At 35.8% G+C, this 20569-nt stretch overlaps 2 protein-coding genes across 11 annotated transcripts in view; both read right to left on the bottom strand.

Annotated features, from left to right (window-relative positions):
• Positions 1-3154, bottom strand: part of grb14 (growth factor receptor-bound protein 14) — an 83830-nt gene extending 80676 nt beyond the window's left edge. Inside the window, exon 1 of one of the 4 annotated variants that reach the window (XM_077215840.1) lies at positions 3108-3154. The gene's annotated coding sequence lies outside the window, so the exon portion shown is untranslated. Of the gene's footprint in view, positions 1-2891; positions 3063-3107 lie in introns of those variants that run through there. The other 3 variants (XM_077215839.1, XM_077215841.1, XM_077215842.1) reach the window with 3 other exon arrangements.
• Positions 3155-4412: 1258 nt separating this feature from the next.
• Positions 4413-20569, bottom strand: part of cobll1b (cordon-bleu WH2 repeat protein-like 1b) — a 56643-nt gene continuing 40486 nt past the window's right edge. For 5 of the 7 annotated variants that reach the window (XM_077216384.1, XM_077216382.1, XM_077216381.1 and 2 more), the window contains 10 exons: positions 19568-19793; positions 19377-19427; positions 19087-19184; positions 18617-18838; positions 17489-17627; positions 13616-13844; positions 12183-12259; positions 9630-10999; positions 6582-6704; positions 4413-5495 (listed from right to left, as the gene is read on the bottom strand). In XM_077216384.1, the coding sequence (XP_077072499.1) occupies positions 5421-5495; positions 6582-6704; positions 9630-10999; positions 12183-12259; positions 13616-13844; positions 17489-17627; positions 18617-18838; positions 19087-19184; positions 19377-19427; positions 19568-19793 (2610 nt within the window). In that variant the 3' untranslated portion in view covers positions 4413-5420. The remainder of the gene's footprint in view (positions 5496-6581; positions 6705-9629; positions 11000-12182; positions 12260-13615; positions 13845-17488; positions 17628-18616; positions 18839-19086; positions 19185-19376; positions 19428-19567; positions 19794-20569) is intronic. The other 2 variants (XM_077216385.1, XM_077216387.1) reach the window with 1 other exon arrangement.

Here is a 20569-nt window from a genome sequence, read left to right as displayed (position 1 = left end):
TGTAGAAGTATAGTTTATTCTTCATGTTGACTAAAACATTATTGTAATGTATGAAATTGCCGCAATTCAATTATTCTCGTGAAAACTCACTTAACCTGTGGTAAAGTATTATGATATTATCCATCTTTAAAAACGGTGTCTTTGATATTTTATTCAATATAAGGCAATGGAAAGTCACTGCATAACAGGAATGACCCGTTTCATGTTCCTATATAATACCACTGGAGTGACGGCTCATTGGCAGTCAAAAAAACCTGATTCTCTTTCCAAAATATTCCTAGGCCTGATGTGTTTTTTATAGCCCTGAAATACAGAGCACATTTGATTCATGTAAAAGTTCTTTGTGAGAAGCAACGCTCCATGAAACCAGTCGCCTGTGTCAATGCTTTGCAGGGAACCGGTTGAGGAGTGACTATCACATGGTCTTTTCATTTAAGCGCATGAACCAGCGCCACACAAAAGACTCAGGACATACAACAGCAGATCTTTACAGTGCCACCAACCACTGCGCTCCATCACTACACTCACTGCATCACTCTCTAATGTGGCATTAACACACACACACACTCGTGTTAGTCCGACAAAGACCAGAACGAGTCTCTGCGTTATTGTTACATATGCAGACTCCTGATCAAAGCCAAATATAATCGCTATTTTTTCTTCATCAACAGCATATAAAAAAATTATAATTAACAAATCAATAAAGAAATATAATAATAATAATAGTAACAACATCATTATATTTCTTTGATGATTTGTTGAATTTTTAAAATTAAAATAATAATAAAAAAAATATTATTTCTTTATTGATTTGTTTTTATAATTTAAATAATAATTATTACACTATAACAAAAAGTAGCTGCCTTAAATTAAGTACAATCAACTTGAATGTTTAAGTTATTTCAACTTAAATTAAATTAAACTGACTTCAGAAATGAGTTGAATCTTGCATAACATAAAAAAGATGAAAATTGGTTAACTTATTTTTTTGATGTTAAAGAAATGTAAAAACATATGTTGTCATAACTTATTGATCATATCATTTTTGACAGTGTATTTCTTTGATTTGTTTAATTTTTGTCATTTAAATAATAATTAATATACAATTATTATTATTATTATATTTCTTTATGGATTCAATTATTATAATTTAAATAATATTAATAATAATAATTAATATAATATTTCTTTATCAATTTGTTTAATATCGATCATTTACATAATAATTATAATTAATATTGTTATTATTATTATTATATTTCATTATTAATTGGTTTAATTTTTATAATAAACTTATTATAATAATTATTAAACTAAAACCATTAAAGAAATATATTATTACTACAACAATAATGTTTTGTGGTAAAATAAATTTTTATTATTATTACTTTCAATTAATTCTGTCCTCTTGACGCATATGAATGCTTTTGTGCCTTAAAGACTGACTCTAGCATTTAAGATAAACTTACAACTGGTAATAAAAGTATGTTGGTGACACTTTATTTTGCTCGTCCCATTTAGACATTGTATGCAAGTAACTTTGCAACTACAGTAAATACTCTAACCCTACCAGTCTACTAATAGTCTACTAATACTCTAATGAGAGTTAGTTGTCATGTTGCAAAGTTACTTACATTTAAGTGTTCATCAAAATTAAGTGTAACCAGTATGTTCTGTGAATATGCATGTGTGTAGTGTGTAATTTTCTATTTAATGTAATATAATCTGGACGTACTCCATTTAACATCGGAAGGGTCATCAGAATGGCATTCAGAATAGATTTAAACGTTTTGAATCTCAGAAAATAAATTAAAATCTCCATAATTACACTGAATTAGATCCGCCATCAGCGCTTCAAGCACACGCCCTCTTTCCCAAAGCACACCCTCCAAAGACCAGTCAGACAACCCAAGTCACCTCAGCCAAACTCGGATAATTATTAGTTGGCAGAAGGACAAAAAAAAATTAAAAACTCTTTTTATTATATTGTTAGGCCTAGGCTATAATTTAAGATATCATGTTAAAAATGTCCCTTATGAATAAAATATCACATATTTCTGCAAAATTACTCATAAGGAACATTTCATGCATGCAATTTGAAAAATATATAAATAAATAAATAACCTTTGACACACTTTTGCTGCTTTACAACACTGCTATTTCGTTCAAGATCTGCAATTCTAGATTCTTCAGAAACTGGCATGAATATTGACTGACAGGGTTAGGGTTAATGTCAGGGTATCTTAAAAATTTAAATCACGTACTATTTACCCAAACCTGTATGAGTCTTTCGTCTTTTGAACACAAAAGAAGACATTTTGAAGAATGTTGGTGACCAGACAGTTGATGGTAGACACTGACTTCTATAGTAGGAAAAAAATACTATGGACGTCCGTGGCTACCATCAACTGTCTGGTTAACAACATTCTTCAAAATATCTTTTGTGTTCAAAAGAAGAAAGACTCATACATGAGTGAGAGTAAATGATGGAATTTTCCTTTTTGTGTGAACTATGCCTTTAAATCATCTGTCTGACCAGAAGATGGCCTTCCAAGGGCCACTTTTACCTCAGAGCACTTTATCTTCTAATAAAACTCCAAACTGTTCAAATAAAATCCCGTAAATGTGCAGCATGCGTTAAAATAAATATGCAACTAAATATCATATTGCTATAAATGTAAATAGCCCTGGTAAATGAACAACTTGTTGTAAGAATGACGGGCAGGATTCCTTAATTGATCTGACTTAGTTAAAGGGAAAATCCTGAAATAACTCCTGTATATTAATTAAGAGTTTGTTTATAAAACAAAAGCATGACACACATAAACGCATAGCTATATCTCACTGCACAAAATCATGTAGTCCTTAAAGTAATGTTAAATGACACTTACGAGTCGCTTCTCGTCCAGAACAGCAGCTGTGCGCGCGAGTAGTTGTTTTGCTGACATATGCATATTTCACAGACTAACAGTACAGTACACTGCGTTACTGTGCCGTGTTAAAGAGTGTCCCTGCCAAACCTAAGATCCCTCAGACAGCACTTTAGTGTCGCATTTGAAGGCGTTGTGCTCGTACAGTCACGTGATGTGTGTTATCTGTCTCTGTACCTGCTTCTGCTCCGCGCGCGCTCCTGCTGCTCCAAACGCGACGTCACGATACTGAGCCGACTGAGAAGAGAAACACACACACACACGCGAAGCGCGAGGATGCAATCTAATGTGAGAGCACTGTCTAATGTGTAAGAGAGAGAGAGAGAGAGAGAGAGAGAGAGAGAGAGAGAGAGAGAGAGAGAGAGAGAGAGAGAGAGAGAGAATCCAAGAAAGAGATTAAGGAAATGCAAGAAAGGTTAGGAAAAAGCACAACAGATATTTTAAAGAAAGATGAAGCAAATGTAAGTAAAGAATGAAGAAATTGCAAGGCAGAGAAGGTTGTGAAAAATGAGAAAAATGAAAGTTGAAGAAATGGAAGATTAATAAAAAAAAATGTACATACAAATGAAAGATGAAGAAAATGTAAGAAAAGAAAGATGAATAAATTGCAAGACCAAAAATGCAAGGGGATAAAAATGCAAAAAAAAAAAAGCAAGATGAAGAAAACGCATGAAAAGAAAGCGGAAGTAAATGCAAGAGATTAAAGTGAACAGAAAAAATGTAACATGCAGCTAAAAGAATGAAGGAAAGATTAAGAAAATGTAAGAAGAGAATGAAGAAAGTGCAAGACAGAAAAGAGATGAAATGTGGAAAAAAGCAAGTTGAAGAAAAGGCAAGTAAGCAATAAAAAAGATATAATGTATAATGAAATGAAAGATGAAGAATATGCAAGAAAAGAAAGATAAATAAATTGCAAGACCAAAAATGCAAGAAAATAAAGATTAAGAAAATAAAAAAATAAGACACTGTGAGACAAAGGTCTGAAAAAATAAATATAAGAAAATTGAAAGAAAAAAATTGGGAAATTGCAGAGAAAGAAAGAAAGTGAATATTTTCTTCAACTGATGCCCTTTTTGATCGTCACACACTTTGAGATCAGAATAATATCTGTTTCTTTATCAGTGTTGTACCAGCTGATGGAGAAGATTCGTGTTCCTCCACACCACTGCATTACACCATTACTGATGACAAACTGACAATATCAGAACAGAAACATCACTAAAGTACCTTAACTTAAAGGTACCATCCGTACCATCACTTAAAACAGCAGAATGACACAAACAAATATAAATATAATAGCTCAATATTATATTATAAATATAATAAAGGGTCAAGTCAGTGTCGGATTTCTGTAATTGATCCCTGTAAGTAAACACAACTACTTTATAGTGTTCACTGCGTGGCTGAAATAAGACTTACCACATCGTGACATCCCCAACGCATTAAAAACATAAAAAAATTACACAATCAAAGGATACAAACTTTAAAAGTCAGTTATACTTTAATACAGAAAAGAGAGGAGAGTTGAATTCAAATGATACAGCAGTTTTCTCCTCAGAATGAATGAAAAGCCCAGTGTTTTCTGTCTTGGCAACAGCTCTGATTAATCATTTGTTGTTGTGGGATCCAGAAAACTGTTCAATGTCATAGCATATTATTATTTAAACATACTATAATTGCAGCCCATAATTAACCATACAGTCTGTACTAATGCTTGGCAAGGGATTAAGGTGTGACTGAAGAAGTTTCAGTACCATTTTTATTGGCTAATTACATAAAGGAAATCTATAATAATTTAAACAAAATTAGGCCTCAAAATAGATCAGAGCATTTTCGTTCACATCGGTCTATTTACAAATTCATAATTCATATGTCAAACAACACAAAAATACATTTTTAATATATGATAACATTATTAGGATCTCTGTTATTTTTATTGAGAGGGGAAATAGTGTAACAGATATTAAGAAAAAAACTGAATAGTCCATCTGAAGAATAAATTAAAACTATAGTTCGTCTCCACGCTATTTGAACAATCATAATTCATTTTTTATTAAAAGAATAATTCGCTCAAAAAAACAACAAAAAAAATCCTTTTTGTCCTTTTAGGTGTGGACAAAAGATGAAAGATGTGATATGGTCACTATTAAGTCTTTTTTATTCATTTATATTTATTTTATATTATATTTAAGGTATGTTGTGGCTAATAAAAAAACTGCTGTGTGAAGAAAAACAAGGAAAAAAACATAAAAAATGATACAGCACACCATACAGTAAAGGTGAAAGTGAAAGACTGCGCTCTACGCAGTTCTGTTCGGATCCAGATAAAAAGTACAGAAAGTCTTCTGATTTGTGAGACACCTAAAAATCATGATATTCTAATTACTGCAAAAAGAAAAAGAAAAAAAAACAGAAGACAGAAGATTTTCTCATGACCTGCAGAATGTTTGAGAATTGTGTCAATGAAGGATTAAGGCTTGTCGAAATGCATCATTCTTCCGATGAATGAAAGACTTCTGATATTCCCTTCAATGAAGGAGACGGTGCTAAAGATGCTTCAGACCCCTGTGGACAAAAAAAAAGATCACAAACAAACCAGTTGTCAGTTATTGATGGTGTGGTACATAAAGTCCTTTAAAGTAGGGGTGTCACATATATATTGCAATACGAAAATTAAAAACAATTTGTATCGTGGATAGTTCACCCAAAATAAAAATTACTGTGTGAGAAAAAATGAACTTTTCAGAGTTTTAGTGTCAGTACGACATTAAACTACTAAATATAATGTTGAATATAATGTATAATAATGCAATGGGGGAATATTTGTGCCAAATGTCTGATGTTACCAGTAAAAAGAGGCCTACATTATTTTAAATATATGTAGTCAGTGACAGAGTGCAACCATACTCGTCTAAAATAATTCAGTATTTTCAGCTTCAGAATCATGAATATTTCTATTCTGGTGTCTCTATTGTCCTGTGCATTGGGTTACGAGCACCAAGTCCAAGCCTGTTCTTAACACACACAATGTAATTTAAAATTTAGCATTTTAATCAACAGTGCATTTTTTGTTAACCTTTTATCATATGTGACCCTGGATGACAAAACCAGTCATATGGGTCATTTTTTTTTTAAATTGAGATGTATACATCACATGAAAGCTGAATAAATAAGCTTTCCGTTGTTGTATGGTTTATTAGGATAGGACAATATTTGGTCGAGATGCAACTATTTGAAAATCTGGAATCTGAGGGTGCAAAAAAAAATCGAAACATTGAGAAAATCGCCTTTAAAGTCGTCCATTTATGTTCGCGATTGTGCTGCATTCACTCACAAAAATAAATGTTTTATACATTTACGCTAGGAAATTTACAAAATATCTTCATGGAACATGATTTTTACTTAATATCCTAATGATTTTTGGCTTAAAAGAAAAATTGATCATTTTGACCCATACAATGTATTGTTGGCTATTCCCACAAATATACCCGTGCTACTTAAGACTGGTTTTGTGATCCAGGGTCACATATGTCTTATGGTATCGTGAGTTCAGTATTGTGACATGAGGGTATCGTTAAAGTGAAGGTTACAGTTTTATCAGGGTTTCTAAGTGCTTCAGTGATGGTTAGATCTAGAGTTAGATTCACTCACTGGTGACGCTTCAGTATTTCCAATCTTACATGTTCCCATGCCTGCTTCCCGGGAGGAGCTCGGCTCTGCTGTGTGTGATGGGGCCTCTCTGGATCTCTCTGTGCCTCCTCTATTGTCTGTCACCTGTGGTCCACAGGGGGGAAGAAAACACACAATACACACTGAGCATGATGTGCACTATAGGCAGACACAGGGTCCGAGAAAAGAGACATTGCTGGTTCTGCGTCACGCTCATAAATCACATGAAGAAGACACAGGATAGACCATTCCACTGTACTCCCGCTGCCAGACACTCACACACATACATTACAAAGACTACACTCACTCACACATAGACACATGCATGTGCATCAAATAATGCATTTACACTCCGTGTAAATATGCACCGGTTTGAAAATCAAGGAGGGCAATATGGCTGAAAAAATTATATTTCATTATATATTATTATCATTAACAATAACAACGGTTTTACTAAATATGATTTTAAAATATTTTTTTTTCCCCCTTTGGTAAATTACACTACTGTTTGGGGTCACAGATTTGTTTTTATGTTTTTAAAATAAGTCTCTTCTGCTCACCAACGCTCCATTTATTTAATCAAAAATACAGTAAAAACAGATATATAAATTTGTGAAATAATATTACAATTCACAATAACACATTTTCTATTTGAATATATTTTAAAATGCAATGTCATGTGATGCAAATCTGAATTTTCAGCATCATTACTCCAGTCTTCAGTGTCACATGATCCTTCAGGAATCATTCTAATATGCTGATTTGCTGCTCAAGAAACATTTCTGATTATTATAAATGTTGAAAACAGTTGTGCTGCTTAATATTTTTGTGGAAACCATGATCTTTTTTTTCCAGAATTTTTTGATGAACAGAAAGCTCAAAAGAACAGCGAATATTTGAAAAAGAAATATTTTATAACATTGTAAATGCCTTTACTGAACCTACAATTTAAAGTGCCTTTTCTAAATACAAGTATTAGTTTATTTACATTTAAATAACCAAGTCAAGTCTTCCACAGGAATAATTATATTTTGATCATTTTCATTTATATGCATAAACATAACACGTTATCAAAAAACAACATTATTTACATACACCATCAGTCAAGAGTTTAGACACACTTGACTGAATCTTCTCATAAATGTTTCACATGATCTTAAAAATTATTTAAACCCATCAGCAAACAAAAGCTTTTACTCAAGACTGAGGGCCAAACATACATTGTACACCCTGACAGCACACACAGGCCCTGCATCACTAAACACACTCACAGTTGACCCCAGCAACACAACAACAAAAGACGAGTAGACAGGTCAATCCGGGACATAGATTAATGAGCCATGTGCGTCAATACACTGAGTGCACACACAGCCATCACAATGAGTGTCATGCAACTCCCAGTATTAATTTACCAGCACCAGTTTAAACTGGGTGTATTTCACAATTGATTATTTACTTGCACAACAACTGTAGTACAATGAGACTACAAAAGGTGAGCTGATAGCAGAACCACCTGCATGGTATTCTCACCATCTCACTGCATGGTTCATACATGCATAGTCGTTTTTGAGTGAATCTTATCAAATCTATAAGACACAGACATGACATTAGGGCTGGGTAATGAAACAAATTTCAAAATTCGATTCGATTTCGATTCACAAGCTTGCAATTTGATTAGATTTCGATTCCGATTCGATTCAATATTGATTATTTTGGATATCAGGTACAATACATGGCAAATTTTCTCAAGGAAAACAAATCTCTTAACTAATGTTGTAAACTATGGGAGTCAGTTATAGCCTAAAGGCTTCATTAGCCTACTATAATATTGGGTAAAAATTCAATGATTTGTATACAAACACTCAAATTACACTTTTATTTATTTTTACAATAATAAAGTTATATGAAAAATAAACATTTAAATGGTGGCTGTCATTAAAAACTTGCCAGATTTATTCAAACATGCATTAAATATTGAAGAATATTAAAAAGTATAATGATTATGTTATATGGTGCATATATTTAGCAAAATCCTCCTCTCTAGAGTAAATTTTTTTAGCTGATTAACGAGTTTATGGTCACTGGATGTTTTCTGACTAAAGTGACGTTACATGACATTGTTTACAAGTTGTTTAACTGACGTCTTTCCACGGTTGAAACACTGATTGAGCGATTCCATGTAACATGATACAGATTTCGATAAGTTGTAGTTCATCTTTTAACACACTTTCAGATGCTCATTCATGTTTATTTCGTGCTTCTTTTGAGCTGAGCTGCACCAGAGCGATCTCACGCCACATGCAGCGCCAAAAAGACTTTGTTTCATATCAATAGTAACGAAACACAAAGATTATTGTGATTTATTGGATGGGATGCGTGCTACAATGTTCCATTCATTCATCCACTGAAAACAGGATGACTAGCCTAATCGATTCTTGGGATTTAAGAATCGATATCGATTCCTACAAATGAGAATTGATTAAAATCGAGAAATCAATATTTTACACCCAAATCAACAAAAAGACATGGGATATTCTATTCTATTTTACATTATAAGGTTTTGACATTTTTTTCATGACCCATTTTATATGCAGTACATGGGGCCTCGTTTTTAATTTTGCAATTTGTAATGGTGACATTTTGGGGGGTACCTTCCAGTAATCTGATTGGCTATTGCATCAGCACAATAAACAGTAAGTGTTTTTCTATTTTAAAAAGATACCGAGTGCAACAGAAATAAACATTTATGTATATTTACTTATTTTAACTCCTAATTCTCATGCAATTCTCATGGTACAAGATGCTAAAAAAACAGCTAAATGAAACACAACCGCCAAACATGTCAATCAAGCATGTTTAAATAGATCAATTATTTAAAAAATAGCACAAACGGAACCTGTTCAATGATTCTGCTCTGTAATACAGTAATGGGAATCTATAATAATACTAATAATAATAATAATTCAAAAATGATTATCGAAAAGATTCACCTAAAAACCAACAAACGGTTGATGTTGAGGTTGTACTCACAGTGCTCGTCGGCGACTCTGGCGATTCTCTAATGGATCTCTGTGCTGTGAGAGGATGTGTGCGTGGTGACTCCCCCAGTGCATGATGGGACAGAGAATGGGACCTTTTCACAGCAGAGGACACGGCCTGAGCGAAGCGAGAAGGCGATGAGGGCAAGTACGGTTTGGGCGCAGCAAAGGTTCTCAACTTCTCCAAACTCAGTGAAGGTGTGGGGTTAGTGGGAAGACTCTTCTGATGGGGCAGAGAGGACAACGGTGGAAATCGTGAAGATTTGGGCTGCGGACCGTCAACCTCTGTATTCTGAGGTAGAGGTTTATCACTCTCTCTTGCATTTTCCTCATCTTCCCATTGGACTGGTGGTGGTGGAGGAGGGAAGATGTCCGGCGCAACAAACGCATCAAACTGCGTGCCGCTTGTGGCTTCTTTTGGACGGGTTGCAGGACTGCTACAGCAGCTGCTGCCGCTACTGCTACTGCCGATGCTCGCTCTGCGTACGGCCGCGGAGATCACGTAATCCCCGGGTGAGCGTTTGTGCTGCGGCAGCCGGAAAGAGGCTGGTTTGGGTCTTGTTGCAGGTGGAACTTTCTTGTCTTTGGCTGGGGATGCGATTCCTTCTTCTACTGGGGACGAAGCAGTTGCTGGAGGCAATGTACAAGGACTAGTTTGCGCAAAGACGTTCTGATGGCCGTTAAGAGCAACCGTGCCATTGGAAGCAGGCTTTGCTTTAGATTTGCAGTCCACACTAGGCTCCAGAGTCAACTCTACCTCAAAGGAACGGAGCTTTTCTAGAGATTTCTGAGGCACGATGGTGTAGGTGGTCATGCCGACTTTGGGCGTGTATTCACGGGTGAGCTCATTTGATGGTTTGGGTTTGGGTTCGGCATCTACAATATACTGGACGCTTCCTGCTTTAGAGGCTGGTGTAGATGTCAAGTCCTTAGATGGTTGAATCGCAGGTGTTTGTGGTTCAGGAACTTGCAGCTCTTCTGTGGAAGTGGCTATGTCTCGCTTTATTCCCGTTGAGGATGTAGACGGGGCCATGGAGGGTTCAGTGCACAAGCTCGATGGCTTATTATAAGGTTTTTGGGGTTCTGCCTGCATGTGGGTCTCGGTGTGAGTGAAGTTGACAGTATTGGGGATGGTTTCAGGCATCTGGTTCTCAGAGCGAGATGAACGGCTGGGTTCAGAGGAAGCCGCAACCGTGTCTGAATCAAAGAACTGGGCTTGCAAAGTCTGGATGCCGCATTCAGATGTTGGAAGCGTGTTGATCAAAGATGCAGGCTTCTCTGTGGTGCTCACAGAAACCTTTTCCAGAACAGGGACACTTTCAGACGGCTGAATTGCGTCTTCTGTCTTTTCCACCAGGGGCTCTACAAAAAGAGAAAAAGTCATGCCTTTCATTTTGTCACTAGAGTTTTACTGGAATACATAGCCCATTGCACATCCAACTGCTTTCTTATGACTTTTTATAGGGATTATGTCATGAGGAATCAAATTTTCCTGAGAATTACTGAGATTAAAGAGTTCATTGTACTACTATACATTTCAGAACTCAAAACTTCAGTCCAACCAGAGCATTTATTGAAATTAAGCTGCCAAAACAAGTCATTCTGAAATAAAGTATGAAAAACAATTGCATAAAGTTCACTGAGGCAATGGTTCCCAAACTTTTCACAGTGTCGTAGCCCCAGAGGCATTTAACATCCTTCTACACCTTTTCCATTAAGGGATAATAATTGACTATTTAAATTGATTTTCCAATGCACCTTTTTTTTTAAATACCTACTGTATATAAAATAATTAATGGTTTAAATAAAAAAATTTCAATAAACATGTAATGATGATAAAAGCGAAGTGATACTTTTAAATATTAAACTAAAACCACCAGTAGGTAGCGGTAAGTCACTCATTGAGTCATTTATTCATTCAGTAATGAAGCAAGTGGCTGAATTTATGAATGGGTCATTGAATCATTGACTCTCGCGGTTCACGTTCGAAGCTGAAGATTCGTTCACGAAACACCGTTGAGTTGCAGTTTTGCTGTGGCTTTCATTGGAACTATTATTTCGTTGCTAAATAAAGCAAACAATACAAAACTGTGTTCAAATTGTACATCACTTATTATTACACTTTTGTTTGTTGTATGAAATTATTGCCACGTTTGCAATCATGTGGATATTTGGGAAAAATTGCATTCCAGCTCGTATGAAATTACCAATATTAAAAACAAGAACACAAGGGCTATTTTTTGTATTGAAGAGAGTTTGAGTCTTAAATCAATCTCTAGGCACAGTCTGTGTCTATATTTGTTCTTCATATAGTAACTTATCATATGCATGCTGCTTGTGTGGATGCAGTCAGTTTTGACAGGAAAAGATGAGGGTATTTGATTGGATGTCGTGTATTTGATCTTCTACGGCATTTTGCTCGGTTTAAATGTTATTTAAGTTGGAGTAGAATTAACATACACCAGTTTTGGAACCAAGGCACTAAGAAAAAACATTGAGTAAAATGTGAGGTGTTGAAGGATCTCACCCATCAGTTGAAGCTTACCTTTCTCTTCTGATTGGATATGAGAGCTTACGGCCTGGTCCGACTTAATCTCTCCATTCACTGTGCCTTCAGCTACTCTGTCAAGGGTAAAAACCATGTAATGTTTAAAAAACACATTTAATGAAATAAATTACCTACAATTAATGTAAACTTAGTAAAACTAAAAGCATTTACATTAAGGCTTTCAAAATTAAAGCATTAAATGTGTATTTTTGTTGTTAAAAAAATTTAACACAATTAAAGCAGCATCCATTTTTTGCCATCATCCTTTGGCTGTGCTACAGTATATGATCAAACTATCATTCATTCAAGTGCCATTCAAACATGATAAGATGCAAAAAAAGGACTTAAATCTGTACTGGTGTGCGTCTGTGAATCTCCTGTCTGTGTGATACAAATACATGACTTGTGCGCACAAAAAGCCCTTTCAGACAGCGCGCCGACCACATTGAGTTCTCTTTTGCGATTGAACGGACAAAAACACACAAACGTATTCCAAAATGCCTGCTTTTTTAAGTATCCTCGTAAGCACAGTCTTAAATGAGTTAAATAAAGTCTTACATGACAGTTGTGAGGACAACGGATATGTGTCAGATCCACATTGTGTGCAACGTCTTAAAGTGACAGCAGCCTAATAAACCTGTTGCTGTCTGTCATTAATGTAAATCAAAAAACAAAAGACAGAGAAAATCACTCCCTGGTCTTGATTGAACAACTTTTGTAGCTTAAATAAGGATTAATATGTTATAATTTATGAAGTGAAGACTGTGAAGTGTTTGATAACTTTACTCCATTTCTATACGTTTCCGGCCTGTTAGATCAAATATGTAGAATACCCGTCTTTATGTTGTTTCTACAGTAATTTGGAGATAACTGTGTAATTATTACTTATTAATATTAATAAGTAATAAGACAGCACTTGGTGGTGGTGGTGGCGCAGTGGATAAGACACATGCCTTTGGTGTGAGAGGCCCGGGTTCGAATCCACTGTGAGACACCAATGTGTCCCTGAGCAAGACACTTAACCCCTAGTTGCTCCAGAGGCGTGCGACCTCTGACATATATAGCAATTGTAAGTCGCTTTGGATAAAAGCGTCAGCTAAATGAATAAATGTAAATGTAAATGTAATATAAAAATATATTAAAAACTTTAAATGTTAAATGTAAATTAAAAATTTATGCTAACCCTAATCACGATTAATTCGTTAATTTTTTTAATCGATTGACAGCACTTATTTTCATACAGTACATTTATTAAAACAAACCTAAATCTCTGAGAATCTCTAGGTTGCATTTCTAGGTTGCTTTGGCTGGTTGTTCTCGTTGCTTTCAATGTGTCATTACAGTGTTCTGACTGGTTGCTGGTCTCAAAGTTTTTAACTGCCACTGAATATAAATGAACACACTGTGCACTGAGCTACTAATGAACATACTCCGCATCTATGGACAGGTCACATGATGGATTGTCTCTGGACGTCCCACTATCCAGAATCTCAGAATCCTGAGAAGGAGACGCTGTCCCAGCTCGGCCCGAGTCCAGAGAGATGTCGGCGGACAGGTTTAGGCTGCTGTCGTCCTCCAGGTGGTCCTCCTGCACAGCGCCGGTCACATGCATTTCTTCCTGTTCTTTGATCTCCTCCAGAGGAGACTCCAACACTGGTTCTGCAATGTAAAATCATGAGAAATGCAGAGAGTCAATTGCTTAAATATTAAAAAGTACAGTTTTCACTGTATCCCTAAGCAGCACTGAAGCAGGGGTTTCCACATCAAACTGAAGTGATGCCCATTCTCACGCGGGAGCAGCTGATAGAGAGAAAAAGAGAGAGATGTGGCATATGCAGCGTTAATATGGATTCGCTGCTCCTCAGACTGAGCGAGTGGTGTTAATTAAGACGTCTCGCTTCTCTCGCCTGATCCTGCTCTTCAATCGCCCTCTCTGGAGACCGGCGAGATGAAGAAACATCCAGAGAGCTGTCTTTGTGATCTCTCCCAGACACTTCTGCAGCTGCTCTTCTATCTCTGCTCCATTTGGACCTCTTATTTAAGTGTTTCTGGCTCTTTATATATTTATTTTCTTTCTCAGTCATTAGAACTTCTGACCGTAAGCATAACTGTAATCATCCTCCTAAACTTCACGAGGACGACGGCGCACTGGAGCATTCTTTGTTTTTTAATGTAAACGATTGTAACTACCCCGAAAAACTATACATCATTAAAAAGATCGGTATTTCAGTATTTGACCTCTATTTTATTCTGAAAATCGTATAATGGCAGGTATGTCTTAATTGGTTTCAGGAGTTATAAAAAAGAAAAAATTAGTCAATAGTACCTTTAATATGAATAATGATCGCCAGCCGCTTCCATTCAGAAAAAAAATAACAACTCATGTACGGTTGTCATGAAAGCGCTTGACAAAACAACGTCCCTCAGGGCTTTTATTTCAAAATTGTGCAGATTTCGAGAAATATTGATAGATTCTCATGTTTACATCGAATTTCTATAGAGAGGATTAATGTTTATTAAATTTTTACCCAAAAGGTAGTGCTTTGACTGTGCAGATCACAGAAGGTTATTAAAAACACTCGACTTTCATTATAAAGTTTGGAGCAAAAACATGGTAAATTGTCGTGTATTGATGGTATGCTAAGCTAACATGCTAGCTAGCCCTAAGATGCACCTGTCACCTAGCTGAGCAAATTTTTATAAACAATTTAAGAAGGGCATTTGATACCGTTTCAAAGAAGGTGAAGTGAGAAGTTTGATCAAAGAAATGAGGGATTAAAACAGTGTGAATAGAAAGCATTCAGTAATTATAATACTAAAAGAAACGAATAATTAGAGCCATAACCAGGCCGGAGAAGTGTGGATGTGTGCAGGGAAGACTGAGACTGAATTGGGAAATTTGCACCACAAGCTTTACAAAACTTTGAAGCTATTCATAAAAAAAGGTTTCATTATGACAATAATTATGATACTTTACAATAATTCAAGATAATTCTGACTTTACAATAAACTGTAAAGTGTCTGCTTTCAAATGAGACCATACTTATGCTTTTAGTGCAAAGGGTTCATGAACTTTATCTGTTTTAGTTTGGGTATGGCATTACTTGGAATGTTTTCAAAAGCGTGGGTGAAGGCTAACTGGGTAAAGTTAAAGGGTTCAAGGCTTCTTGTAGTGCCATCAGCCAATTATTGTTGACTTGAGCCTGCAATTGGGAAAGCCTTGTGAAAGTCAATGCAACTAAGCAAAAGTTGCAAAAGCATACATAAAATACACTTGTAAGAAACAAAACCCAGCTGAATGATCCCTGCTGGGTCTCGGAAGGCCGTCCTTGTATAGTTATGAACAATGAGAAAAGTCTGCCTGCAGATTTCCGTCCCTGATTAGACTGTTTACTTCATAGAAAAAATGCAATTGACAAAACTATGTTTTTTTACGAGTGCTGCTTTCATAGAGAAGTTTTGTCCAAAGACGTACACCCCTTCAACACGCTCAACACTCCCATTAAAATCAACAAAGCTTTATAGCAAAGATTGCAACCATGCATCGATTACAACAGGACCGGTTTTGTTGCATCGCACGCTTCCAGCATGAAAATTTATGATAAGATTACATTTGTTTCATGGGTCAGAAAATATAATGAAAGCACCAAGTCATTATGATCTTTAAAAATCAAATCAACAGAATATAACTGATCTGAACAAGTGATTTACATAATAAATTAAGTTTATACATTACTACTATCCCCTATTTCCTTTAGAGGACTTGTGCACAGTCTTATGATAAACTGAATTAAAATGAACACATTATGCGAATCCAGACAGACAGATAGATAGATAGATAGATAGATAGATAGATAGATAGATAGATAGATAGATAGATAGATAGATAGATAGATAGATAGATAGATTGATTATTCATTATTATTTTAAATGGTAAAAATGACAAACCATGTCAAACTCATAAGCAGGCCCAGATATAATCCCCAAACGCACTTAAATAATCGTTAGGGAGCCGCAAACGTTCAATGGAATTTGAAACAGAATTGTCCATCCACGGAAATGTCAGGTTGAACGCTTGCGTAATCATCTTTGCTCATATAACACCTCTGATGAAATGTCATAGTTTTGTTTACACCTAGGAGGAACTCACACACACACCACAGCTGTGGCCCATTTGCAACCGTTTGCCCGTACATGTGTACGAGTGTGAGAAAGAATCTAACTTATACAGCTGAAAACATTTAACAGAGTGTTACATCTAGTAAATTCTCACCAGTCCAGCCACCACCCAACTCAGGCACACCACAGCTCAGATCTGAAACCTAGGCCGCTGCCTTCTGAGATTTAGATCTTAGAATGTTGCTAAGATTTGCTAATGATAATCTAATAAACAGGACACACAAACATTGGGTAATTTGATTTATTGCTACTTTTCAAATAATTAAATCAAATATATTTATATCCCCCCGGGCTTGTAGATCAAATCAGAGAAAGTGGTGATGGGTCTGTTCAACCACCAGGTGGAGACAAAACACACAGAAAGTCAAAGGCAACACACACTGGCCCATCTGCACTGTCCCCAAATGCCCACCTAATCAAAGTACAGCTGCTGTGCTCATTCAAGCCCTTTCACACAGACAATCCTCTGAATAATGACATAATAATACCCTAAACTCTAAATAATAACTTTCTTTTTTACTTTTCCACCCACTGCCAACAGATTACAGAGCACAAAACATGATGAAATAGCCAAGATGCTACATTCTTGTTTCTTAGCTCATATAAACACAGGGTTGTTTTTCAATTTTAAACATTCTAAATAACTAATAATATAACTTTTTTTTAGGAGAATGATAAAGTCTATACTTCATTTTTATTACAATTATAGCAGTTGTAGTTATAGTTTCTAAATGCGTTTGGCTACTCTTTTTATTTTATTTTCTTTAGTTTGTTTTACCGAAACTATAATATATAAAGTAATATTCTATAAATTTAACTTTTTTTAATAACTTAGTATTTTGTAGGAAAACTGTATTAATATAATATAATATAAAAAATCGTATAAAAATTGAATTGTTTAAAAAAAATCTAATTCCATAGGTTTCAATAATTAACAATAACATTACATTCTCTTTGTTAACATAAAGTGCTATTAAGTAATTGATTAATTTCAATTATGTAGTGAATCAGAATGTAATGATTGTGTGGATGCAGTGCACAAAAGCTACCACCATTTAGAGCCAAGAAAACCCCTGGAACGGCTGGTGAACACAAGCATACTCTCAGGAAGTGTTCAGACCGACCTGTGATGCCTCTGTCCAGCGTGGTCTCATCAGGAGAGGCTGGGCTGCTCGAGGTGGGGGGCGGGGGGGCCTTACGCTTGGTGGAAGACTTCTTGAAGGACGACTCTGTCGAGGATCCCCGGCTCGGAGGGGCCATGTTCTTCGGAAAGCAGGCAGAGGGACAGTAATAAATGTGACATATGATTCCAAATATTTGGCTGTGGAAAACGTAACCACATTCCCTAATGACAAGGTGATGAAATGACTCAACCCAGCGCCAAGTTTACGTAGAAACAAAACAAATACTGTGAAAGCAAGGTTTAACCGCTCGTTGTATTTGCAGAGTGCCGTTTATACATAGATACTTGGTCTTTGAACTGAGGTCATGAAATAACAGGTTACCGAATCGGTTTTCTTTTCTTTAAAAGACTTCCACGACAATGAAGCCCCAAAGAGTGTTTGGAAACCTAAAAATGTCTGAATGTCATTGCATGTATTTTATTTTCTATAGTTTGTTTTATAGAAACCAAAATAAAATAAAATAAAATAATAGCACAACTTCATCAAATCGAACAAAATTGTCAAGTTTTTGACAAACAATAATGAAGGCTCATCTAGGCTTATGTACAGCTTAAGTGTCCAAATACTTTTTTGGGGTCACTGCGTTTTGCACAACTAGTTCCAAACGCCTGAGACCACTAGTGAACATATCTGCTATTTTGTGTTCTTTTCTAATTTAAAATACATTTAAAAAATGTGCACATTACAAGTCATATCAGAAAAACACATTTGTGTCTGAATTTGAAAATGTCTTAGTATCTGGATTGTGTGTCTTTTGCATTAATGATAGTAGCACTGGAGCTACATGAACAAAACCTGATGATCATGTTCTCAAGCATGATTTAAGAAGAGCATCTTTGAGCTTCAATGGAAGAAAAACATATGACCATCTGTACAAAGAGCTACAAAACCACTGTCACTCAATTACCTGCATTTGATTAATCACCTAAGAATAGTGCAAAGAATCCTCCTCAAAAACTGTTTACATTAAAAACTTTCAATCTGATCTCAGACTTTTGGACTCCATTGCATGTTCAAGCCAAGTTTTCCTAGTAAATATTAACTGAATCCCAGAACAGAGCTACATACCTGGTTGCCATCAGGATGCACAGCCCCGTGGTTATGACTGAAGTCACTAGGCATGCTCTGCGACATCATGCAAGGTGGCAACGGGGCTCGTCTTTTCTTTGGCATGTCGGAGGGCATGGTATTGGAATCGTATGTAATCGGCGAATGTGTGCTGAAGGAACTCATGCTGACCGGCCTCTGTTTCCTGTGCACTGGAGATGCCGGTGCACTCACGGTCATAGACTTTAACGAGAGACAGCCAATCGTAAGTCAGCACACTCCCAACCAGTCCCACAGGTGAGCCAATCACAAGTAAGTAAAGTCTTTAACAATTTGCATAAAACAAATATGACCACTGGTGCTCAGGGAATGTTTACAAAGAAATGTAAAACACACATGCCTTTGACCTTATCTTAATGTCACCACGAAAAAATAAATCTCAAAGCATGTTATTGTTCCTTGTTATAAGCATATATGATTTGATAACTCACCTGTTCAGATTGCTTCTTACTTCCTTTCCGAAATAAGCTGAATGTCCGCTTATTTTCTTTCTCCCTCTTGATTTTCTCTTTCCCATGATGAAATATTTCTGTGATTTAATGCATTTAGTAGTTAAACAGTATTCATTTCTTACTTAAAGGAATAGTTCATGCAAAAATAAACAATATTTCAACTTTATATCATTTTAGAATTTAGAATAAAACGAGGGTGAGTAAATAATGACATAACTTTAATTAAACTATTCTTTTAAAATGGAAAACGTAATGTTAATGTCACTAACCTGAGTGAGTAGGAGATGGAGGCAGACTTATAGGACTTACAGGGCTAATAACTGCGAGAAAAGAAGCAAACCCATGAGCACAGTATAATGAAAATGTTTTGCAGAGTATCTCAATGTCACCTTATGAAAACCAGTCCTGCATGATTGAGTCATTTTACAGTACTTAGCATAAACACACACTGGGCTCTGACCTCTGGTGTCTCTTGCATACACTTCCCTCAGACTGAAGTCATTGAGGGAGCTTCTCAGGTCCAAAGTGTCTTCCGAGTGGACATTTCGTAGTAAAACTGTGGTCTGCGGGTCAAATTCACATTTCTCACAGATAGCCGGAAGCAGTTCTCGTAGAGAAACCCGAGGACTCACCCTGAGAATGGTTTTCTGGGTTTTCTTGTAGTTTATCACTAATCGTACGGTTGCCTGAAAGAGAAGAGAGAAGAATAAGTACTGCAAGAGTGTGTGTGTGTGTGCGTGCGTGCGTGCGTGCGTGCGTGCGTGCGTGTGTGTGCGCACGCGCGCGTGTGTGTGTCTGGGGGGGATTGCCATATATTGGTAGCTTGGTATTAAAAGATTGATTTCTTTTAGCAAATTAAATTAGACTTGGGTTAGATTATTAATAGATATATTCAAATTATTTTATTAATTTAAATACTCAAGCCATCATGTGGTCCCATTGGAAGTTTGCTGAGCCCCCTGGTTGTTGCCATAAACCCTTTTTATAAAATCCAACGGCCACATGCTTTTTTGTTTTGCTGTAATGTGATATTGTATGTCATCCGTTATGAAGTGGATTGTTAGTATGCTATACAGACATGCTCTGCTTCTTTCAATCATCTAGATAAAACAAATATGCCTTTATGTATGACTAAATGAACAAATATCAACATTAAAATGACTAAACACCATTTAAAGATATACTTTTCTGTTTAGTCAACATCAAAATGGATCTTATTTACTTTCTAAATACATGTTTGTGGTTGAGTTTTACTGTTGCTAAAGTATATAGTATGTACTGTGCACAATATGCTAATTTTATGCATGTATTATTTGTAATGTGCAGAATCCAAAAGCGCACAAATGAACCTTTCATTTACAGTGTGACAAATAAAACAGAAGTAATATCCGTCAAGTCACATTTATTTAGACAGAATTGTTAAAGGGGTCATGACATGGATTTTATAAATTATTTTAATGTT

The sequence above is a fragment of the Siphateles boraxobius genome, unplaced genomic scaffold (genome assembly GCF_051911475.1).
Source record: "Siphateles boraxobius isolate OS27281-9 unplaced genomic scaffold, OSU_SipBor_1 7, whole genome shotgun sequence".
Lineage (NCBI taxonomy): Eukaryota > Metazoa > Chordata > Actinopteri > Cypriniformes > Leuciscidae > Siphateles > Siphateles boraxobius.
This window is presented reverse-complemented; position numbering and strand designations above follow the sequence as displayed.